Source organism: Octopus sinensis, linkage group LG1 (genome assembly GCF_006345805.1).
Source record: "Octopus sinensis linkage group LG1, ASM634580v1, whole genome shotgun sequence".
NCBI classification, from domain to species: domain Eukaryota; kingdom Metazoa; phylum Mollusca; class Cephalopoda; order Octopoda; family Octopodidae; genus Octopus; species Octopus sinensis.
The window spans coordinates 23,216,555-23,233,632 of NC_042997.1; the positions used below are offsets into that span (position 1 = coordinate 23,216,555).

Sequence of the window (17,078 nt, forward strand, 5' to 3'; positions counted from 1 at the left end):
AAAAAGCTGTAGCCTAACTAATTAGGAAAAGAGACCAATGAGATGCACTTTCGTTTTGTGCCAAGGAGAAGTACAACTAATGTTGCTCTCTTTCTAGTCAGGAAAACTATTTAGCCAAAAGAAAACCACTTTACTTGTCATTCACCAGCCTGGACAAAGCCTTTGACAGGATCCCTTGCTCTCTTATATGGTAGTTGCTCAGAAGCTAGGAGTAGATGAATGACTAGTGAGAACCATTCAAGCCATGTAAAAGAGTGTTGTCAGTAACATGATAGTTAGCAATGAGTACAGCAACAAATTTAGTGTGCAGGTAGGAGTTCACTAAGGTTCAACTCTCAGTCCACTCCTATTTATCATAGTCCTCCAGACCATAATAAAGGAACTTAAGACATGGAATCTCCTTTATATTGATAATCTTATAGTTGAATCTGTAGTAGAATTAGAAAAGAAATTCCAGGTGTGGAAGCAAAACTTGAAATTAAAGGGTTTAAAGTTAACTGAGCAAAAACCAAAGGTCTAGTAAGCAGAAAAACAGACATGTTAATCCCTTCAGAAAAATAACCCTGTTTAATAAGTAAAAGAGTAGGCAGAAATAATTCCATATGGTGTATACAATGTAAATTACGGAAATATAAGTGTTGTAAGGGAATCACAGGAAGATAACAGAGTAAGTAGACTTTGTGGCAGAAGGACAAAAATTATAAACACCAAGAACATCAGAAATAAGATTTTCTTGAATGCCCAGAAAGATCATTGGAGGCAGTAAGTTTCTGTTATGTGGGTGACCTAACTAACTAGTGAAGGAAGTTGCTCAGAAAGCATAGTTGCTAGAATGCAAACAAACAGGGAGATAATACTTCTAATGGTAGTAAAATGCCTCTCTCTCAGTGTGTAAGGCAGATTGTATGATACCTATATGCAAACAGCAATGCTAAACATGGGCCATGAATGCAGAGGACATGCAAAGATTAGAAAGAAATGATAATACATAGAAAAATGAAAAGAAAAGTACAGAGCACATACAGCTCATATTAACATGGGGAAATTTGGAATTCCAATTTACACAAATCAACAAGAACACATCCACAATCAAATATTGCCAGTACCAATTGCATAATGGTAAAAATTAGATAATCTGTACTATCAAAATTAACTTACGGATGATTCAATAAATCATTAATTGTTGGAAGTTCATTCTTGCAAGCTTCACTGGTCAACAAGAGCTCCAATACAGAACCTGGATATAGATTAGACATAGATTAATAACATTTAAATCTATTTCAGATTAATAAAAAGAAAAATATAATAAAATGGAATATCAATTAAATTTCTGATTTCTTTCTCAGTGCAGGTCTAATTTTGCACAAAAGATGTAACAGTCAATTCTGGTATTATTTGTACCAAAATCTAAAAGATGAAAGTAATAGATACAGGTATGGATTACTCTCAGAAAAAGACAGCATGAAATTATATAGGTGCATATATAACATCTGTCTAATTCATATACATTTACTTGTACTGATTCCACCAGCTTACATTTTGTAAATATTCTAAATATTATCAAAAAAGAAAATTATTTAACTGTAATGGAACTTCAGTCCTAGTTTCCACAAGCCATTTACATAAATACACACTTTTTCAGGGAAACCGCTCATTTTACCAAGTGAAAACTTAGTAACATATTACAGAAACAAGAAAAAAAGTAACATAAAAAGATAAACTGATAACATCATGAGAGAGAGAATTTTGTTTTTTCCTGCTCATGTTTTTCCTACAGACAACAACTTACACCATATTGAAACTGAACATTTCAACAGCATCAGTCCCCAAATGACCTGCAAAGGTCATGAGCACTGCTTCCATCCCTTAAAAAGTAACTACAAAAAGAACTCACAATTTCTGATGTTATCATTCAGCCCCAAGTTAATCCCAATCAAGTAGACCTCTGTTTAAAAGAAGGCATTCTTGTCTTCTACATGCTGGGAACTCAGGACCATGTTATTCAACATGTCCTTTAAAACAGTATTTGAGGGAGATTCAGCAGCCATTTCAAGCAGATCAAGGAACTATATAGAGGCTCTCCCATTGACCTGGCAATTTTTGACAATATCTTACAGTAATTGCACATATAAAACATTGCCCAAAACTGGGTCACAAAAACAGAGATTCATCTCCAGAGCTAGAGTTTACTTCTGTCCTGATCTACTATTAATCCCCATCCCACGCACACCTACAAAATTCAAATGGGACAGTCATACTGTTATATCATTCGTTTATTTTCATCCAACCAATCCTAGCGCAGAAAAATAGATGTATGGTGATGATAATGATGATGATGACAGAAATGTTTACATGGCATGTGAAGATATTGTGTCTTTGTGGAAGAGACTTAGTTGTCATATCTCTTTGCTCTCAAAGTTTTTATTCATAGAGGCAGTTCATGTTTGATATGATACTCATGTGGAGAGAGATAAGGAAGCATGGAGAGTGAAATCATTTTAGAATTGACAGCATGTAGGTAATTAATGTACAGAAAGAAGACATAACCAAATCTTGAGGTACATTAAAGTTGATACAACATGAGTTAGAGACATCCAAAAGCCGAAATAGTACAGTTGACCAGAAGTAGATAATTTAGCTAGGAGGTTCTCATGCCAGATATTATTACCAAAGTTCTCAATGGCAAAAGACAAGCAGTGACATAAGCGAGCAAGATTGTGGTAAAGCTGGCTCTGCAGAAACCATATTAGTAACTGATGAGTGGAGAGAAGTTTACAATACCAAAGAAAGTGATTGTTGACAACTGTTTTCATCTTTGAGATGTTGGAAGAAAATTGGCAATTAGCAAAGTCAGAGAGAATGGCTTTTGGAGGATGACACATTGTAGCGTATTTACAAAGATTCAGGTTTACTGTAGTAGAGGTAAAACAATTTTTAAGAGATTTGGCAGGGATAGTGGTTAAATCTGGAATGTAGTGTTTGAAGGTTGAGAGAACACAAGTAGGAATGAGTTGGAATGATCAGAGAAGATTTTATACTTGATAACTGAGTGAATGGGGAGGTGAGAATGCAGTATGCAAAAAGAGTAATTGAAAGGTATTTTACCGAATGTGAGCAATCTAGTATAAGAACGATTTGAGAAGTGGAAGAGCTTCCAAGCTGTATGATAGCTTGAAAGCTACCATTTGCTTTTTTGATAGCAGACACTGCAATAGTGGTGAATTATTACTGGTGTAAGCAGTGTTTTATGCTTGTACTACTACAGTGAAAATGTGAGTCAATAACTTGGAGTCTTTGGGATTATTTGTATAAATTGAAAATCTGTTCCTAGGATAATGGTTAAGTTGTTTCAGACTGGTAGTAGGAGGGATGCATATACCACAGGTGTAATTTGCATAAAACGATAGAGCTCTAACCATTCAAGTGCTGTGATAAGCCATAAGTATTTGGGTTGAAATGTGTGCATTTGAAGACATAAGATGTTGCCTAGATTAAGCAGTGACTGGACAATCTAATTAGTGCATAGATGGTGATGACAGGATATTGAGGACAGAAAGAAGTCAAAGGTATTTGAGATGTCCAACTAGTGAACAATTTAGAATAGTACGTGACTCAGTCTCTGTACTAGAGGTACTAGTGTGAGAACCAGGAGCTGATGTGTTTACTAATGACAATACCTTTGTGGTGAAATGAAAGAAATAAACAGTTGTTAGTGGTTAGAGGAGTTTGGGCAGAAATAGCTACAACAGGTAATACAAAATAGTGGAGAAGAAAGATTTTGAGCCTGAGTGACTGATAGATATTGTTGTTGAAATTCAGTTCAGAAAAGCAAGTGTTGAGAAAACACAGACACCACCTTTTAGAGTTAAATTACAGTAAAGACGAGCGTGGGTAGAGGAGGGGGTAGGAGGTAAGGATTGAGAGATTTGTGTCACAGAGGAATATGATATGTAGTTTGCATGTTAAGAGACAGTGAGTAGTAGTCAGGATTAGACTGGAGGTGTGCTTCAAATACAAATAGCCAATAAAGTAAATAAAGCAATAAATACTAACGTAGGTCAGGTGGACAATGTTGAGGGAATGTGTCACAGGTTGCTTTCAAAAGTTGCTCACCAAATGCCATTTCATACAATAAACGACCAAATGAATAAACTTCAATTGATTCCATTTTCTACAAGAGATATCAAAAGAATACTAAATATTTATATATACAAATATGTGTGCATGCATGTGTGTGTAAATATATTTATGAGGTACAGGCCTGTTCTAATGGTTAAGTAGTTTGCTCCATAATTATAAGGTCCAGGATCCTATCCTGGTGTTTTGCACCTTGGACAAGTGTCTTTTACAAAAGCTTTGTGAGTAGAATTGTCCAAATAAAAACTATGGAAGCCTGTTGGTTGGTCTACAGCTGTAATTCAAAGGGATAGCTTTGTCACACAGTGTCACAAAGATTCTGACTGAGGATTAATTTTTTTTTCAATTAACAACTGCTTTCCATGCTGGCATGTGTTGGACAGTTTGATTGAAAACTGGTAAGCTGGTTAGGGGGACAGTACCAGGTTCCAATCTGATTTGGCAAGGTTTCTACACCTTCCTAACGCCAACCATTCCAAGAGTGTAGTGGGTGTTTTTACATGCCACCAGCACGGGTGCCAATGACCTGATACTGGCATCCGCCATGACCACAGTCTCACTTGGCTTGACAGGTCTACACAAGCATGGTATATTGCCACATGTCTTGGTCACCTATCACTGCCTCCATGAGGCCCAACACTAGCAGAGGTGCCAGTCAGATGGCACTGGCATTGGCCATGACAACAATTTCACTTGGTCCAACAGGTCTTCACAAGCACCAGCATCTGTGGAATACTCGGACATTTATATTATAATTCAATGACTACTTCAGTTTGATCAGCCAAGAGTCCTCACCGAAACATATGGAGGATTTGTTTATTTTGTAATAACAGAAGATTAAATATCTAAAATTATTAAATGTTTGAATAAACACACACACACAAACACATCTGTAACATAGGTGGAGCCAACATAAGGAAAATGGAAATAACTTTAGGAATAATTTAATCATTTAATACCTGTAGTTTCTTAAACTGTACAAAGAAGTTTTTATAATAAGACGGCAACCCAAGAATCCAATTTTCAAGGTCTAACAGTTGACACGTGTTCCTGTTAACTACAATATTACCAGCATGTAAGTGACCTACAAAAGAAACAGAAAGTTAAAGAGTGTAAGTATTGCTAAAACAAACTGAAATAAATAACAGTAGAAATGGATAAAATGCAAAAGTTCCTCAAAAAGGAGAGAGCTTCATAATGCATAAAATCTAGGATTACATATAGGCACACTGTACCATTTGTATCTTGTAATTTCAATGGAGCAGAGGTGTAGTACTAAAAATTTCGTTTTCAAATAGTATTTTTTAGCGACTGTAAAACTGGCAGAGTCTAATCTTTCTCAAGAAGTATTGGTAGGAGTTGAATTCAGTACAGCATGTAGATGAAATGATTTTATAGTATATGCAGTAATGAGCTGTACATGTATATGTGGTACTTATATACAACTAGGTGGACTGAGCCATTTAACAGTTAAATACCTTGCCCATGAACACAGTATACAAACCACCAATTTTTCAGTATCCAATCAAGTAGGGCAGCTATATTCTCATACAATACAATTTCAGATAATCATGATCCTATTTTAGAAGATTGCACACGTATATCATACAATTTCAATCCAAACATACTCTTACTCTTTTACTCTTTTACTTGTTTCAGTCATTTGACTGCGGCCATGCTGGAGCACCGCCTTTAGTCGAGCAAATCGACCCCAGGACTTATTCTTTGTAAGCCCAGTACTTATTCTATCGGTCTCTTTTGCCAAACCGCTAAGTGACGGGGACATAAACACACCAGCATCGGTTGTCAAGCAATGCAAGGGGGACAAACACACACACAAACACACACACATACATACACATATATATACATATATATGACAGGCTTCTTTCAATTTCCGTCTACCAAATCCACTCACAAGGCATTGGTCGGCCCGGGGCTATAGCAGAAGACACTTGCCCAAGATGCCACGCAGTGGGATTGAACCCGGAACGATGTGGTTGGTTAGCAAGCTACTTACCACACAGTCACTTCTGCGCCTATATAAACATGAATATATTCCACACATTCCCATAACATTGTACAACACCTGATCTCATCTCATATTCTTTTCATTATTTCAACTCCTTACCGCTCCTAAATAACCATTACCTCACTACAATTGTTCATATATTACTACAGCTTCTGTGCATTTTCCTACAATACAGTAACTCAGCTTCCAGGATCTTTTATACATTCAAAGGCAACTGTAGCCTGAATAAGTCACTATAGTCTCAAACAGTTTGTTGTTTAGCTAAGTCAGCTCTATGACCATTCCATCTTTTTATACCAGCAGTGTATCTAGGACTACATTATTCAATATGTCCTTTTTTGTATAAGATTCTAAGGAGTGATTTGAGGAAGATTTGACTGCTATTTCTAGAATGTCAAGTAATCACATAAAAGCCTTCCTCATTAGCTTATACAGGTTCACATGTGTAGTTCCTACATTAATTTTCATACTACTGTAACACCACCATATGCTTCATGTTGACATAACTTCTACAAAAATTTGCTGTAGACCCAACAGACTTACATGCTATACTTTAGCCCCTTTTTCATTATCATTAAACCTTTATAGATGATATGTACTACATCATGGAGGCTGAGGATAAGTTCTAAAGATTATGAAGTAAAACATTTGCTTCATAAAACTAATTAGTGTATGTGGCAAGTTAAAAGGTTCCATGTTATAAGCTATTTATAACCATCTTGAGTAGTGTATCATAAACATACATGCTGTAGTTCATGGCCAAGAGATATTTAGGAAATTAAAAGTATAACAAAAGTATACATTACTCTGCTGTAAATAATAGCAACACAATAAAATTGACAAGTATTTTATTGGGTTGCACAGTCAAGTTTTGTTAGTACAGTTCAGTCAGGAATGCAAATTGATTTAACCTAAACATATCACATGAAGGCAAAACCTGCAGTGATACTTAATAGGCCTCAAAACTTTCATCATTATATTTTGTTTATAAACAGTGCAGCAATTTTGAAAAGTGTAAGAACAAAGTAGAAGTATAGAAATATATTAGTGGAACGTCCTTAATGTGTGTTTTATATATATATATATATCAACATCATCATTTAATGTCTGTTTTCCATGCTGGCATATATCATCATCATCCAGTGTTTTAAAGTTGGGTTTTGTCCCTGTTAACGGGGCTGGCTGGATCTACCTCAATGCCATAGCAACCACATCAACCACTATTGCAAACAACAACAGTGACAACACAGATCCCTGATACAAACCAACTTTCACCTCAAACTCCTGTGACAGCTCTGACACAATTCTGACTTGTCTTTACCCCCTCATACAAACTCATCACTGCCCTCACTATTACCTCTAGCATACCTCTCTTCCTCAATCACCTTCCTTGGAACCCTATCAAATGTGTTCTACAGATCAAAGAAGCACATGTACAACTCCTTCTCCTTGTCTCTATTCCTCTTGTAATCTCCTTATAATGAAGATTGCATCAATTGTCTCCCCCCCCAAATTGCATCACATCCACATCCACCCCTTTCCGAATTCTCTTCTCCAACACCCTTTCCACTATCTTCATGGTATTCTCCAATAACTGCACTCCCCGATATGCCCGACAACTCGTCACATCTCCCTTTCCCTAGAAGATCAGTGCCACCTCACTTAGTGTCCAATCATCTGGCATTCCTCTTCCATCCAGCACACCCTGGCAGAGCTCCATCATCACAACAATCCCTATCTCTCCACTTGCAGTTATCATTTCCACACTTCTAATGGACCAGCTGCCTTTCCTGTTTTCATTTCCTTCATTGCCTCTACTACTTCTCCACTGGCCCCTTCACCACAGCAGCTTCCATCCTCTGATCCCATTCAGTCTCCTCATTCATAATTCCTTCTCTATGCTCCTTCCAAACTCTTCCCCTGTCCTTTTCACAAAAATTCAACCTTCCATCACTCCCCCTCATGCATCTTCTTCCTTCAACATCTCTTCCATCATTTTTCATTGATTTAATAAACCTAAACACTCTATACAAGCAGTTATTCATTTCCAATATTCTGCGAAAACACATCTGGCCATGAGTAAATGTCTCTCTGATCCATGCAAACATGGAAAAAAAGTGGACATTAAAGCAATGATGAAGACATATGCATGCATGTATGTATGTATATACATATCTATCTACATTGATAGATAAATACATATATACCTATATCTATCTATCTATATAGGACTTATTCTTAGTAAGCCTAGTACTTATTCTATCAGTCTCTTTTGATGAACTGCTAAGTTACAGGGGACATAAACATACCAGCATCGGTTGTCAAGTGATGGTGGGGGGGACAAACACAGACACACTCACAAATATACACATATACATATCATCATCATCATTTAACGTCCGTTTTCCATGCGGGCATGGGTTGGACGGTTCGACTGACAGTGTTTCTATAGCTGGATGCCCTTCCTAACGCCAACCACTCCAAGAGTGTAGTGGGTGCTTTTTATGTGCCACCATCTCGGGGGGCAGAGAGGGCAGGCAATGACCACAATCAATTGGTGGATTTTTATGTGCCACTGGCACGGAAGCCAGTCAGGGCAACGCTGGCATCAGCCACGTTCGGATGGTGCTTTTTACATGGCACCGGCACGGGGATCACAGCTACAATTTCCATTTGATTTTGGTTTTGATGTACTTGACTCAATAGGTCTCCTCAAGCACGGCATTGTCGCCCTACGATCCAAGGTACTTTTGAGGAGGCTGGTATAGGTTACAGCTGTGAACTCACTTTATTTGCCAGGTTTTCTCAGTCTCAGCATATCTCACGTTTTTGTCTACCAAATCCACTCACAAAGCTACGGTAGAAGACACTTACCCATGCAGTGGGACTGAACCCAGAACCATGTGATTGGGAAGCAAGCTCCTTACCACATAGCCATGACTGTGCCTATATATATATATATATATATATATATATAGTTTCAGTTATTAGACTGCAGCCATGCTAGGGCAATGCCTTGAAGAATTTTAGTCAAATGAATCAACTCCAGCACTTATTTATTAAGCCTGATATTTATTCTATCTCTTTATTTTGCTGAACTGCTAAGTTATGAGGACAGAAATACACTAGCACTGGTTGTCAAGCGATGATGGGGAGAAACACACACACACAGTGAACTTCTTTCACCACTCACAAGGTTTTAGTTGGCCTGAGGCTATAGTATAAGACACTTACTGAAGGTGCCACACAGTGGGATTGAACTCAGGACCATGTGGTTGGGAAGCAAACTTCTTACACACAACCATGCCTGTGCCTATATGTATATCAATTTCAGTACTATGTTCTTCACCAATCTGCAACAGTATGATCATTTAAACTCTTTAAACTTACCATATGGTAATCCTTTATCATAGAGAAATTTCAAAACTTCAAGAATTTGTCTTCCATATCTTTGAATTTCTCTTGTTTCTAAAACACAATATGTTTTCGGTCGGGCATACTTCTTCAAAAAGTGTGCTTGCTTAGGTTTACACTTGCAAATGTAGTCACGAAGAGTACCATGTTCATAAAAGCTCCGTATCACCATTCCACCATTTTCATTAGCAACAGCAAACTCCATAGGAGCTATAAATGGATGCTATAAAAGAAAGAGAAAATTATTTCCTTCACAGTTCTAGGTATACAGTTGAGTGGCTGTAAATTTTAAATACCAGATCACTGTTGAGTTCATTAGTTGAACTTAGCATAATAGTCATTCTATATTTCTCTCAGTCAACCTACATATGATAAAGGGAGCAAGACGTTCAGTTGCATAGACACCTGATTCAACAAATTTCCTCAGCAGTTTTTTGGTAGATTTTGTAATGCATTTGCTATATTTTCAGAGCTATTGACAATGGTCTTCCTATACTATTTATCAAGAGGTGGGGTTGGCACAATGTGACTAGCTAAAAATTAATGCATCTCAGACATAGCCCGATATTTTCAGTGTCTATAATGATTTCTAAACATCTTGTAGCTTTCTCTGTCAATGTTTTCAATTGTTTTACTTATTATCACCTACTTCTAATCAACAGCTGTCCCCTCAATTGATTTCATTAGAGAAGGCTTTCTCTAACAAATTCACACACCTTCTACAGACACCTATTGCAACAATACTTTAAGCTTTTTTTCCCATTATCTCAGGTGTACTATTTCAAACACTTGTTTATAAAGTGATATTACAATTTATCTTTGCTGATTTTCCTCATTTAATTCAGTAAATATATCTCGTTCTTCAATAAACCTCTCTGAGAATACATCTCTATGACCACCTTTCTTTGATATCTAACCTTCACTTGTTTTGACTTATTGACTACTCTTTCCCCTTAACACATCGTTCATTTGCTGATCAGGCCCCTGCACCATCTTGAAAATTAATATATGGTTTGCAGTAGGATAACCCTTAGGAACACCCATCTACACACTATACAATTTATCTATTTGCATGCATGCAAGTGTGTATATGTGTGTGTGTGTGTGTGTGTGTGTGTGTGTATACATATCTTATGTGGAGGCGCAATGGCCAAGTGGTTAGGGCAGCGGACTTGCGGTCACAGGATTGCTGTTTTGATTCCCAGATCAGGCGTAGTGAGTGTTTATTGAGCAAAAAACACCTAAAGCTCCATGAGGTTCCGGCAGGGGATGGTGGCGACCCTGCTGTACTTTTTACCACAACTTTCACTCACTCTTACATCCTGTTTCTGTTGTGCCTGTATTTCAAAGGGCCAGCCTTGTCACACTCTGTGTCAAGCTGAATATCCCCGAGAACTACGTTAAGGGTACACGTGTTTGTGGAGTGCTCAGCCACTTGCACGTTAATTTCACGAGCAGGCTGTTCTGTTGATCGGATCAACTGGAAACCTTGTCATCATAAGCAACGGAGTGCCATTTATTTATATCTTATATAAAATAGACCTGTGTGTATGCGTATTCGCTTTTCATGCAAAAACAGCTGCATGAACTGCTTCCATACTCGAGATGCATGAATAATTTGACCTCGGATACATAATAGGGTCTTCAGTTTAAACATTGCTTTATATATATGATCCACTTCTTTAAAAAGGTTTCTCAATGCCATCTTCTGCTATTGATGTAGCAACAGCGAAATTTTCCGCTTTCATTTGCAAAATCTCTCATTCTCTATTTTAATGTTTTCATTTCAAGTTTTAATTCACTATTTGCAAACAACTACGATAAATTACTGAAAGAAATATTTACTAAGTTCATAAATATAAATATTTGGTACAAGATATTCTTTAATGAGCTTTTATTTATATGATTTCTTCATTTCATGTTTATTTCATTCATTGTTTGCAATGTTCTCCCTCCCCCTCTCTCTTTCTCTCTCACACACACATACTGTCTCTCTAATATAAACACAACATACACACACACACACACACACTCCAGGCTTGATTTCATTATTACACAAATACCATATTAGAATTTTGCAATTCAACATGGGGCGTCCAAAAACTTTTTATTTATTTACTTTCTGCATGCCATGTTCAGCTCTATGTATTTGTAGTCAGTCACACATGTACACGTGTGTTTTGTATGTATGCTTGTATACACAATAGATTTTGTGTTCTTTGTGATCATTTGAATTTTCTGGCCAAGCCACAGAAACATTATGAATTCTTTACTCTTGAACAATGTCCATATCTTCCATACTTACAACTGTATCCATCCTAATATTTCCCCTCATGAATGTGAAACTCACCTGTTACATGATATTCTTATCACCTAGCCTTTATAATGATCCTGCCAACAGCTTTGCAAAATGTGCCCTTAAGTTCCTTTAATGTGACTTGCATGGTACATGTTAAGATTAAAATAGGTGCTTCTCTTTTCTACAAAACATCTAACTGCATGATTTACAGAATATTATAATTTATTTTTTAACATTTCAACATTACCTTTCCACTGTTGTTATTAGTTGGACAGCTTTTCAAATACATATTCATATGAATTGAGGAATATCTTGAAATTAACTTACCTGCAGATTTGGAAGCAGCTTTATCACAGCCATTAATTCTTTTGCGGGTAAAAACTTAAAAGGTCCATAATCATTCTACAACAGAGACAAAACACATATTAAATAGGATATAAGAGACTAAAACAAATAAAACTAGCTGGTATGTAAACAGTAATATGTTACCAACCATTTCCTTAATGTATACCTTAGCTCCTTCACACTTGCTAACTTTTCTTTAAATCTTATTTTACCCAACTAAAAATGCCATCCCACTAAACAATATAATTCGTTGCTTCTTTCCAGAAATTATATTTGTCATCCACTAAACATTCTTTGCGACTAAAATGAATAAAGAATGAATGAGACTAAGAATATACTGAAATCACTGTGACATAATTATTAGTGGATCATCATTTGAATAGTTCAATTTAATCTTTTGCTAATATTCAGGAAATAATCTATATGCATAGTGAAGTAGTTTATGTCTTCATAACATAAATGAAAGTCTGTATACCCACAACAACATCAACAAAATGTTGTAGAAACTCATAACAACATCAATCAAATAATCTACATATGTATAACAACATAAATGAAATAGTTTACATACCCATGACAATAACTGTCTTTCTTTTGGATTTTCATAAGGTTTCACTACAATATAATGTTTCCGTAATCGCCAACCTTTAAAGAGATAGAGAAAACACAGAAAGACTTCAAAGTTTTGCAAATCATCAAAATTATATATATATAAAAGGGAATGGGGAGGAAAGCTTGCTACTGAATATGAAATAAAAACTGGCAATAAATAAAAGGTACAGTTCTTAACTCGAAAGATAATTACTCTAAGATTGAAATATGCCACCACTAACTACCAATATTTCTTGTCTGATTTCAAAGAGAGGCATGCATCATTACCATCATCTTCATTTAATGTTCCCTTTTCCATGCTGGCATGAGTTGGACAGCTTGACAGAAATAGACATGCCAGAGGGCTACAGCAGATTCTATGTCTGCTCTTGTATGGTTTCTACAGCTGGATACCCTTCTTAATGGCAACCACTTAACAGAGTGTACTTGGTGCTCTTTATGTAGTATCAGTACCAATGAGGTAGCCAAGTACCCACAAAATAAGATCCCTCAACCGAGTGGGATACAGAATGGAGGGATAAGAAACTATGACATAGGGACAAGGAGCAGGTGCCTTGCAGAAGAAGTGAATACATGTCTTGCCCACTAGGAGAGAGAGAGAGAGATGTGAGATCTGGGTGCAATGTGAACACAAGACAGAACAGGATAGAAGAGCAGAAAAGGTGGATGTGTAGGTAAGTGCACTGAGTGAAGATAGTGTGACAAATGATTAGAGAGAGGAAATGATTTGGATACAGAGGAAATTGAAGGAAACAGGGTGACACAAATGATTGATGGAAAAATGAGTGTTAGAAGATGAGCATTGGAGGAAGGTTTAACAGAATCTCAATTCTTCTGAGGAAGGATCTTCTCAAGCACAGCATATCACCATTCATCTTGGTCCCCCATCACCGACTCTGAGATGCTCAACATCTACCTTGGTCTTCCTCTTCTTTATATTCCTTCTGTGTTTAGCAATCAGCAACTCTTTATACAGCTGTCCTCATCCATCTGCATCACATGACCATACTAGTGCAGTATTCTCTCCTGCACACCACATATGATCCCTCTTATGCCCAATTTTTCTCTCAGCGTATTTGTACTTAGTTGTACATGAACATCCATTAGAACATAAGAGTTTCATTTCTTTCTAGTCTTTGTATGTCCTCTGCATTCACAGCCCAAGTTTAACAAACATGTAACATTGCTGTTTGTACATAAGCATCTTACAGTCTGCCTTTCATTCTAAGAGAAAGGCCTTTTGTTACCAACAGAGGTAAAAGTTCTCTGAATTTTCTCCAGCCAATTCTTATTCTACGAGGGGCGTTCAATAAGTAATGCCCCTGACCCACTTGCAGTTGTTTGATCTAGCTGAAATTTTGCATGTGCACTTATTTATACCTCTATAGATTAAGTGGCGAATTACAGCTCTGAACTAATTGCGGTTTCCGATTTACAGGTGTTTGAACTGAGTCAAGTGTGAAATGGAGCCTGTTGAGTGTCGAGCAGTGATCTGGTTTTTGTATTTGAAAGGACGCACACCACGGGAGACTTTTGATGAAATGAAAGTAACTTATGGTGATGATGCCCCATCATATGACCTTGTAAAACGCTGGCATTGTGAATTCAAACATAGTCGGAACTCTGTGGAAACAGCTCCCAGATCTGGTCGCCCTCTTCTGCCATTGATGAGACGTCTGTCCGTCAAGTTGAGGCTGCCATTTTGGAAGGTCAACGCATAACTATTCGCCAAATAGCCCATAAGGTCAAGATTAGTACCGGGTCTGTAGAAATGCCAGATGGATTTCCAGGTTGCTCACACCCTTCCAGAAGCAAGAACGCGTTGAGTGCTCGAGGATGAATTTGGAGATGCGCCAAGAAGATGAGTCAAAATTTTTCAAAAGACTGATCACACAGGATAAAACCTGGGTCCATCACTATGATCCATAGACCAAAGCCCAGTCAATGCAGTGAAAGCACCGTGACTCACCTCCTCCAAAGAAGGCAAGGGTGCAGTCCTCCGCTGACAAGGTTATGCTCACAGTCTTCTGGGACCAGGACGGAGTAGTGATGACAGATTTCCTGGCAAAGGGTACCACAATTACAGGAGCCTATTATGCTTCACTTTTGAGGAAATTAAGAGAAGCTATCAAAATCAAGAGGCGGGGCAAGATCAGCAAAAGCATCCTCCTCCTGCAGGACAACGCTCCGGTCCACAACTCGCGTGTCGCCAGATCAGAAGCACAGGCGTGCAGCTATGAACTCCTCCCCTTGTGCCCTCTGATTTTCACCTCTTCCCAGCCATGAAGTTGATTTTGAAAGGAAAGCGTTTCCCAGATGATGCAGCCTTGATTTCTGAAGTCACGTCATGGTTGGAGGACCAAGCTGGGGTCTTCTACAAAAATGGTCTCCAGAGCTGTATCAAATGATGGGAGAAATGCATAACTCTGGGTAGTTCCTATGTAGGAAAAGACTAATAACTGTGCCAAGTGTCGTTGCTCTACTGCTATGGGAAGTGGGTCAGGGGCATTACTTATTGAACGCCCCTCGTAGCAACTATACTTTTGAAGTATCCTCCCACTACTAATTAGGTCACCTAGATAACAGAAACTATCTATGACTTTTAGAAAAGGAAGTACAGGAAGCTGGGTTTTGTTTTGGTTTAGTTTAATATTTTTTATAGGAAAAAGAAATAGAATTTAGCATTGTTGCTGTATAATGAATGTTAAATATGTAGTCAATGGTAACAGAAGTAGTTTTTGTTAATAACTTTGATGTCTTTTCCATTTGTGTGGATATTATTATTAAGTAAGGGGTATTACATCCATCACAGAATAAATCAAATTTAGTAGAAATTAAGCATAATATCTCTTAAATGGAACTAAAATATACATCAATTACATTAAATATGTATTGTGTAGGCTTGAATATATAAATAACAACCAGAAACTAAAGAGAAGTGATAAATTATATATCAATGATTAAGTGGATATAGAATCCAAACAAGCAATAAACAAAATTCAATAGGAAATATTTTTCTCCTGTTAGTATTTTTGATAATACCTGTACTATAGGAATTTGTAATTTACAGCCAGAACATTGTGAAGATTTAACAAAACAGTCAAAATATATCATAGAAAAAGTAACTTCCTAAATAATTTCAGAGGAAGTAGTAAAAAAAAAAAGAAAAAAAACCCACCTGAAATAAATAAATAAATAAATAAATATACGAGACTAAAATCATTTATAGTACAGTAATATTAACTTTTGTATGTTGTGAAATTAAGCATTATTAGTTGTACTTCATATGTTCTTTGTTTCAGTCAAATTAGCTCAAAACAGGTTATTACTATTTTAATGAAACAGCCTTCAGAAAGCTATCCAATTAATTTATGTTATTGATCATTACAGACAGGAATGGTGGTGTACACAAGCTAAAAAAGATTTCCTATTATCTTCTGAAATAAAAAAAGGGAGGGAAAAAAAAAACTCACCAAGATTGTGCAGAGGTTCCACTACTTCCCATTTTGGTTCAGATCGGAAAATCATAGAAACATGTTGTAAGGCAGTCTCTAAAAATAAACATATGTATATAAATATATATATGTACAGTTGTAAGTTTGTTGTATACAGTGCTCATGTGCACTGCAAATTGTCAAAAGAGAGTAAACAAGGGAAAAGAAACTAGGAATAAATCAAGTAAAAAAGACAGCAATATCAGCCAAAAGTGAATCGAGAGTGCTATAAGCAATTTTTGGAAAACATGGATAAAGTGTCCTGGCAGTTAACAGATGCCAGGAGTTTATTCTATGTTTGGACAATTCTGAGTATGAAATAAATCTCTCTGAAAGTCAAGGGTGCTGCACTGCTTTTTGATTTTTATAAGCATATCCATAGGTGATAGAGATATTGAATCAAGAAGGTGGCCATAGCTTTGCTGGAAAACAGAGTATAATGTGGAAGCTTTAGTGTAGTGATCCTCAGAGAAAGCAAGATACCAAAGACAGAGGGTATTTGTTGAGGTACATGTCTTCAGACAGCTTCTAGTAAATCAATATTCTGAATAAGGTGCAGGTTCTAGATTGTAGATATAAACTGTGTGGGCATACAATAACATAAATAATTAGCCAATGAGTCCGTAACAAAGATCTTACAGAGTGATGCTAAGACACTTTTGGCCTTTTTGATGATTTTTGACACACGTTATGGAGAGAGTGGGTAAACTGCAGTGTTTTCCTGCCAAAATGTATAATGGTGCAC

The 17,078-nt window shown here is 36.9% G+C and overlaps 1 protein-coding gene across 2 annotated transcripts in view; it reads right to left on the bottom strand.

Moving 5' to 3' along the window:
* The window catches only part of LOC115212923 (PX domain-containing protein kinase-like protein), a 60,718-nt gene that overhangs the window by 20,755 nt on the left and 22,885 nt on the right, over positions 1-17,078 (bottom strand). For both annotated transcript variants that reach the window (XM_029781752.2, XM_029781761.2), the window contains exons 4-10: positions 16,313-16,390; positions 12,799-12,872; positions 12,210-12,284; positions 9,560-9,806; positions 5,097-5,221; positions 4,054-4,171; positions 1,159-1,237 (exon numbers count right to left, since the gene is read on the bottom strand). In XM_029781752.2, coding sequence (XP_029637612.1) covers positions 1,159-1,237; positions 4,054-4,171; positions 5,097-5,221; positions 9,560-9,806; positions 12,210-12,284; positions 12,799-12,872; positions 16,313-16,390 — 796 coding nt within the window. The remainder of the gene's footprint in view (positions 1-1,158; positions 1,238-4,053; positions 4,172-5,096; positions 5,222-9,559; positions 9,807-12,209; positions 12,285-12,798; positions 12,873-16,312; positions 16,391-17,078) is intronic.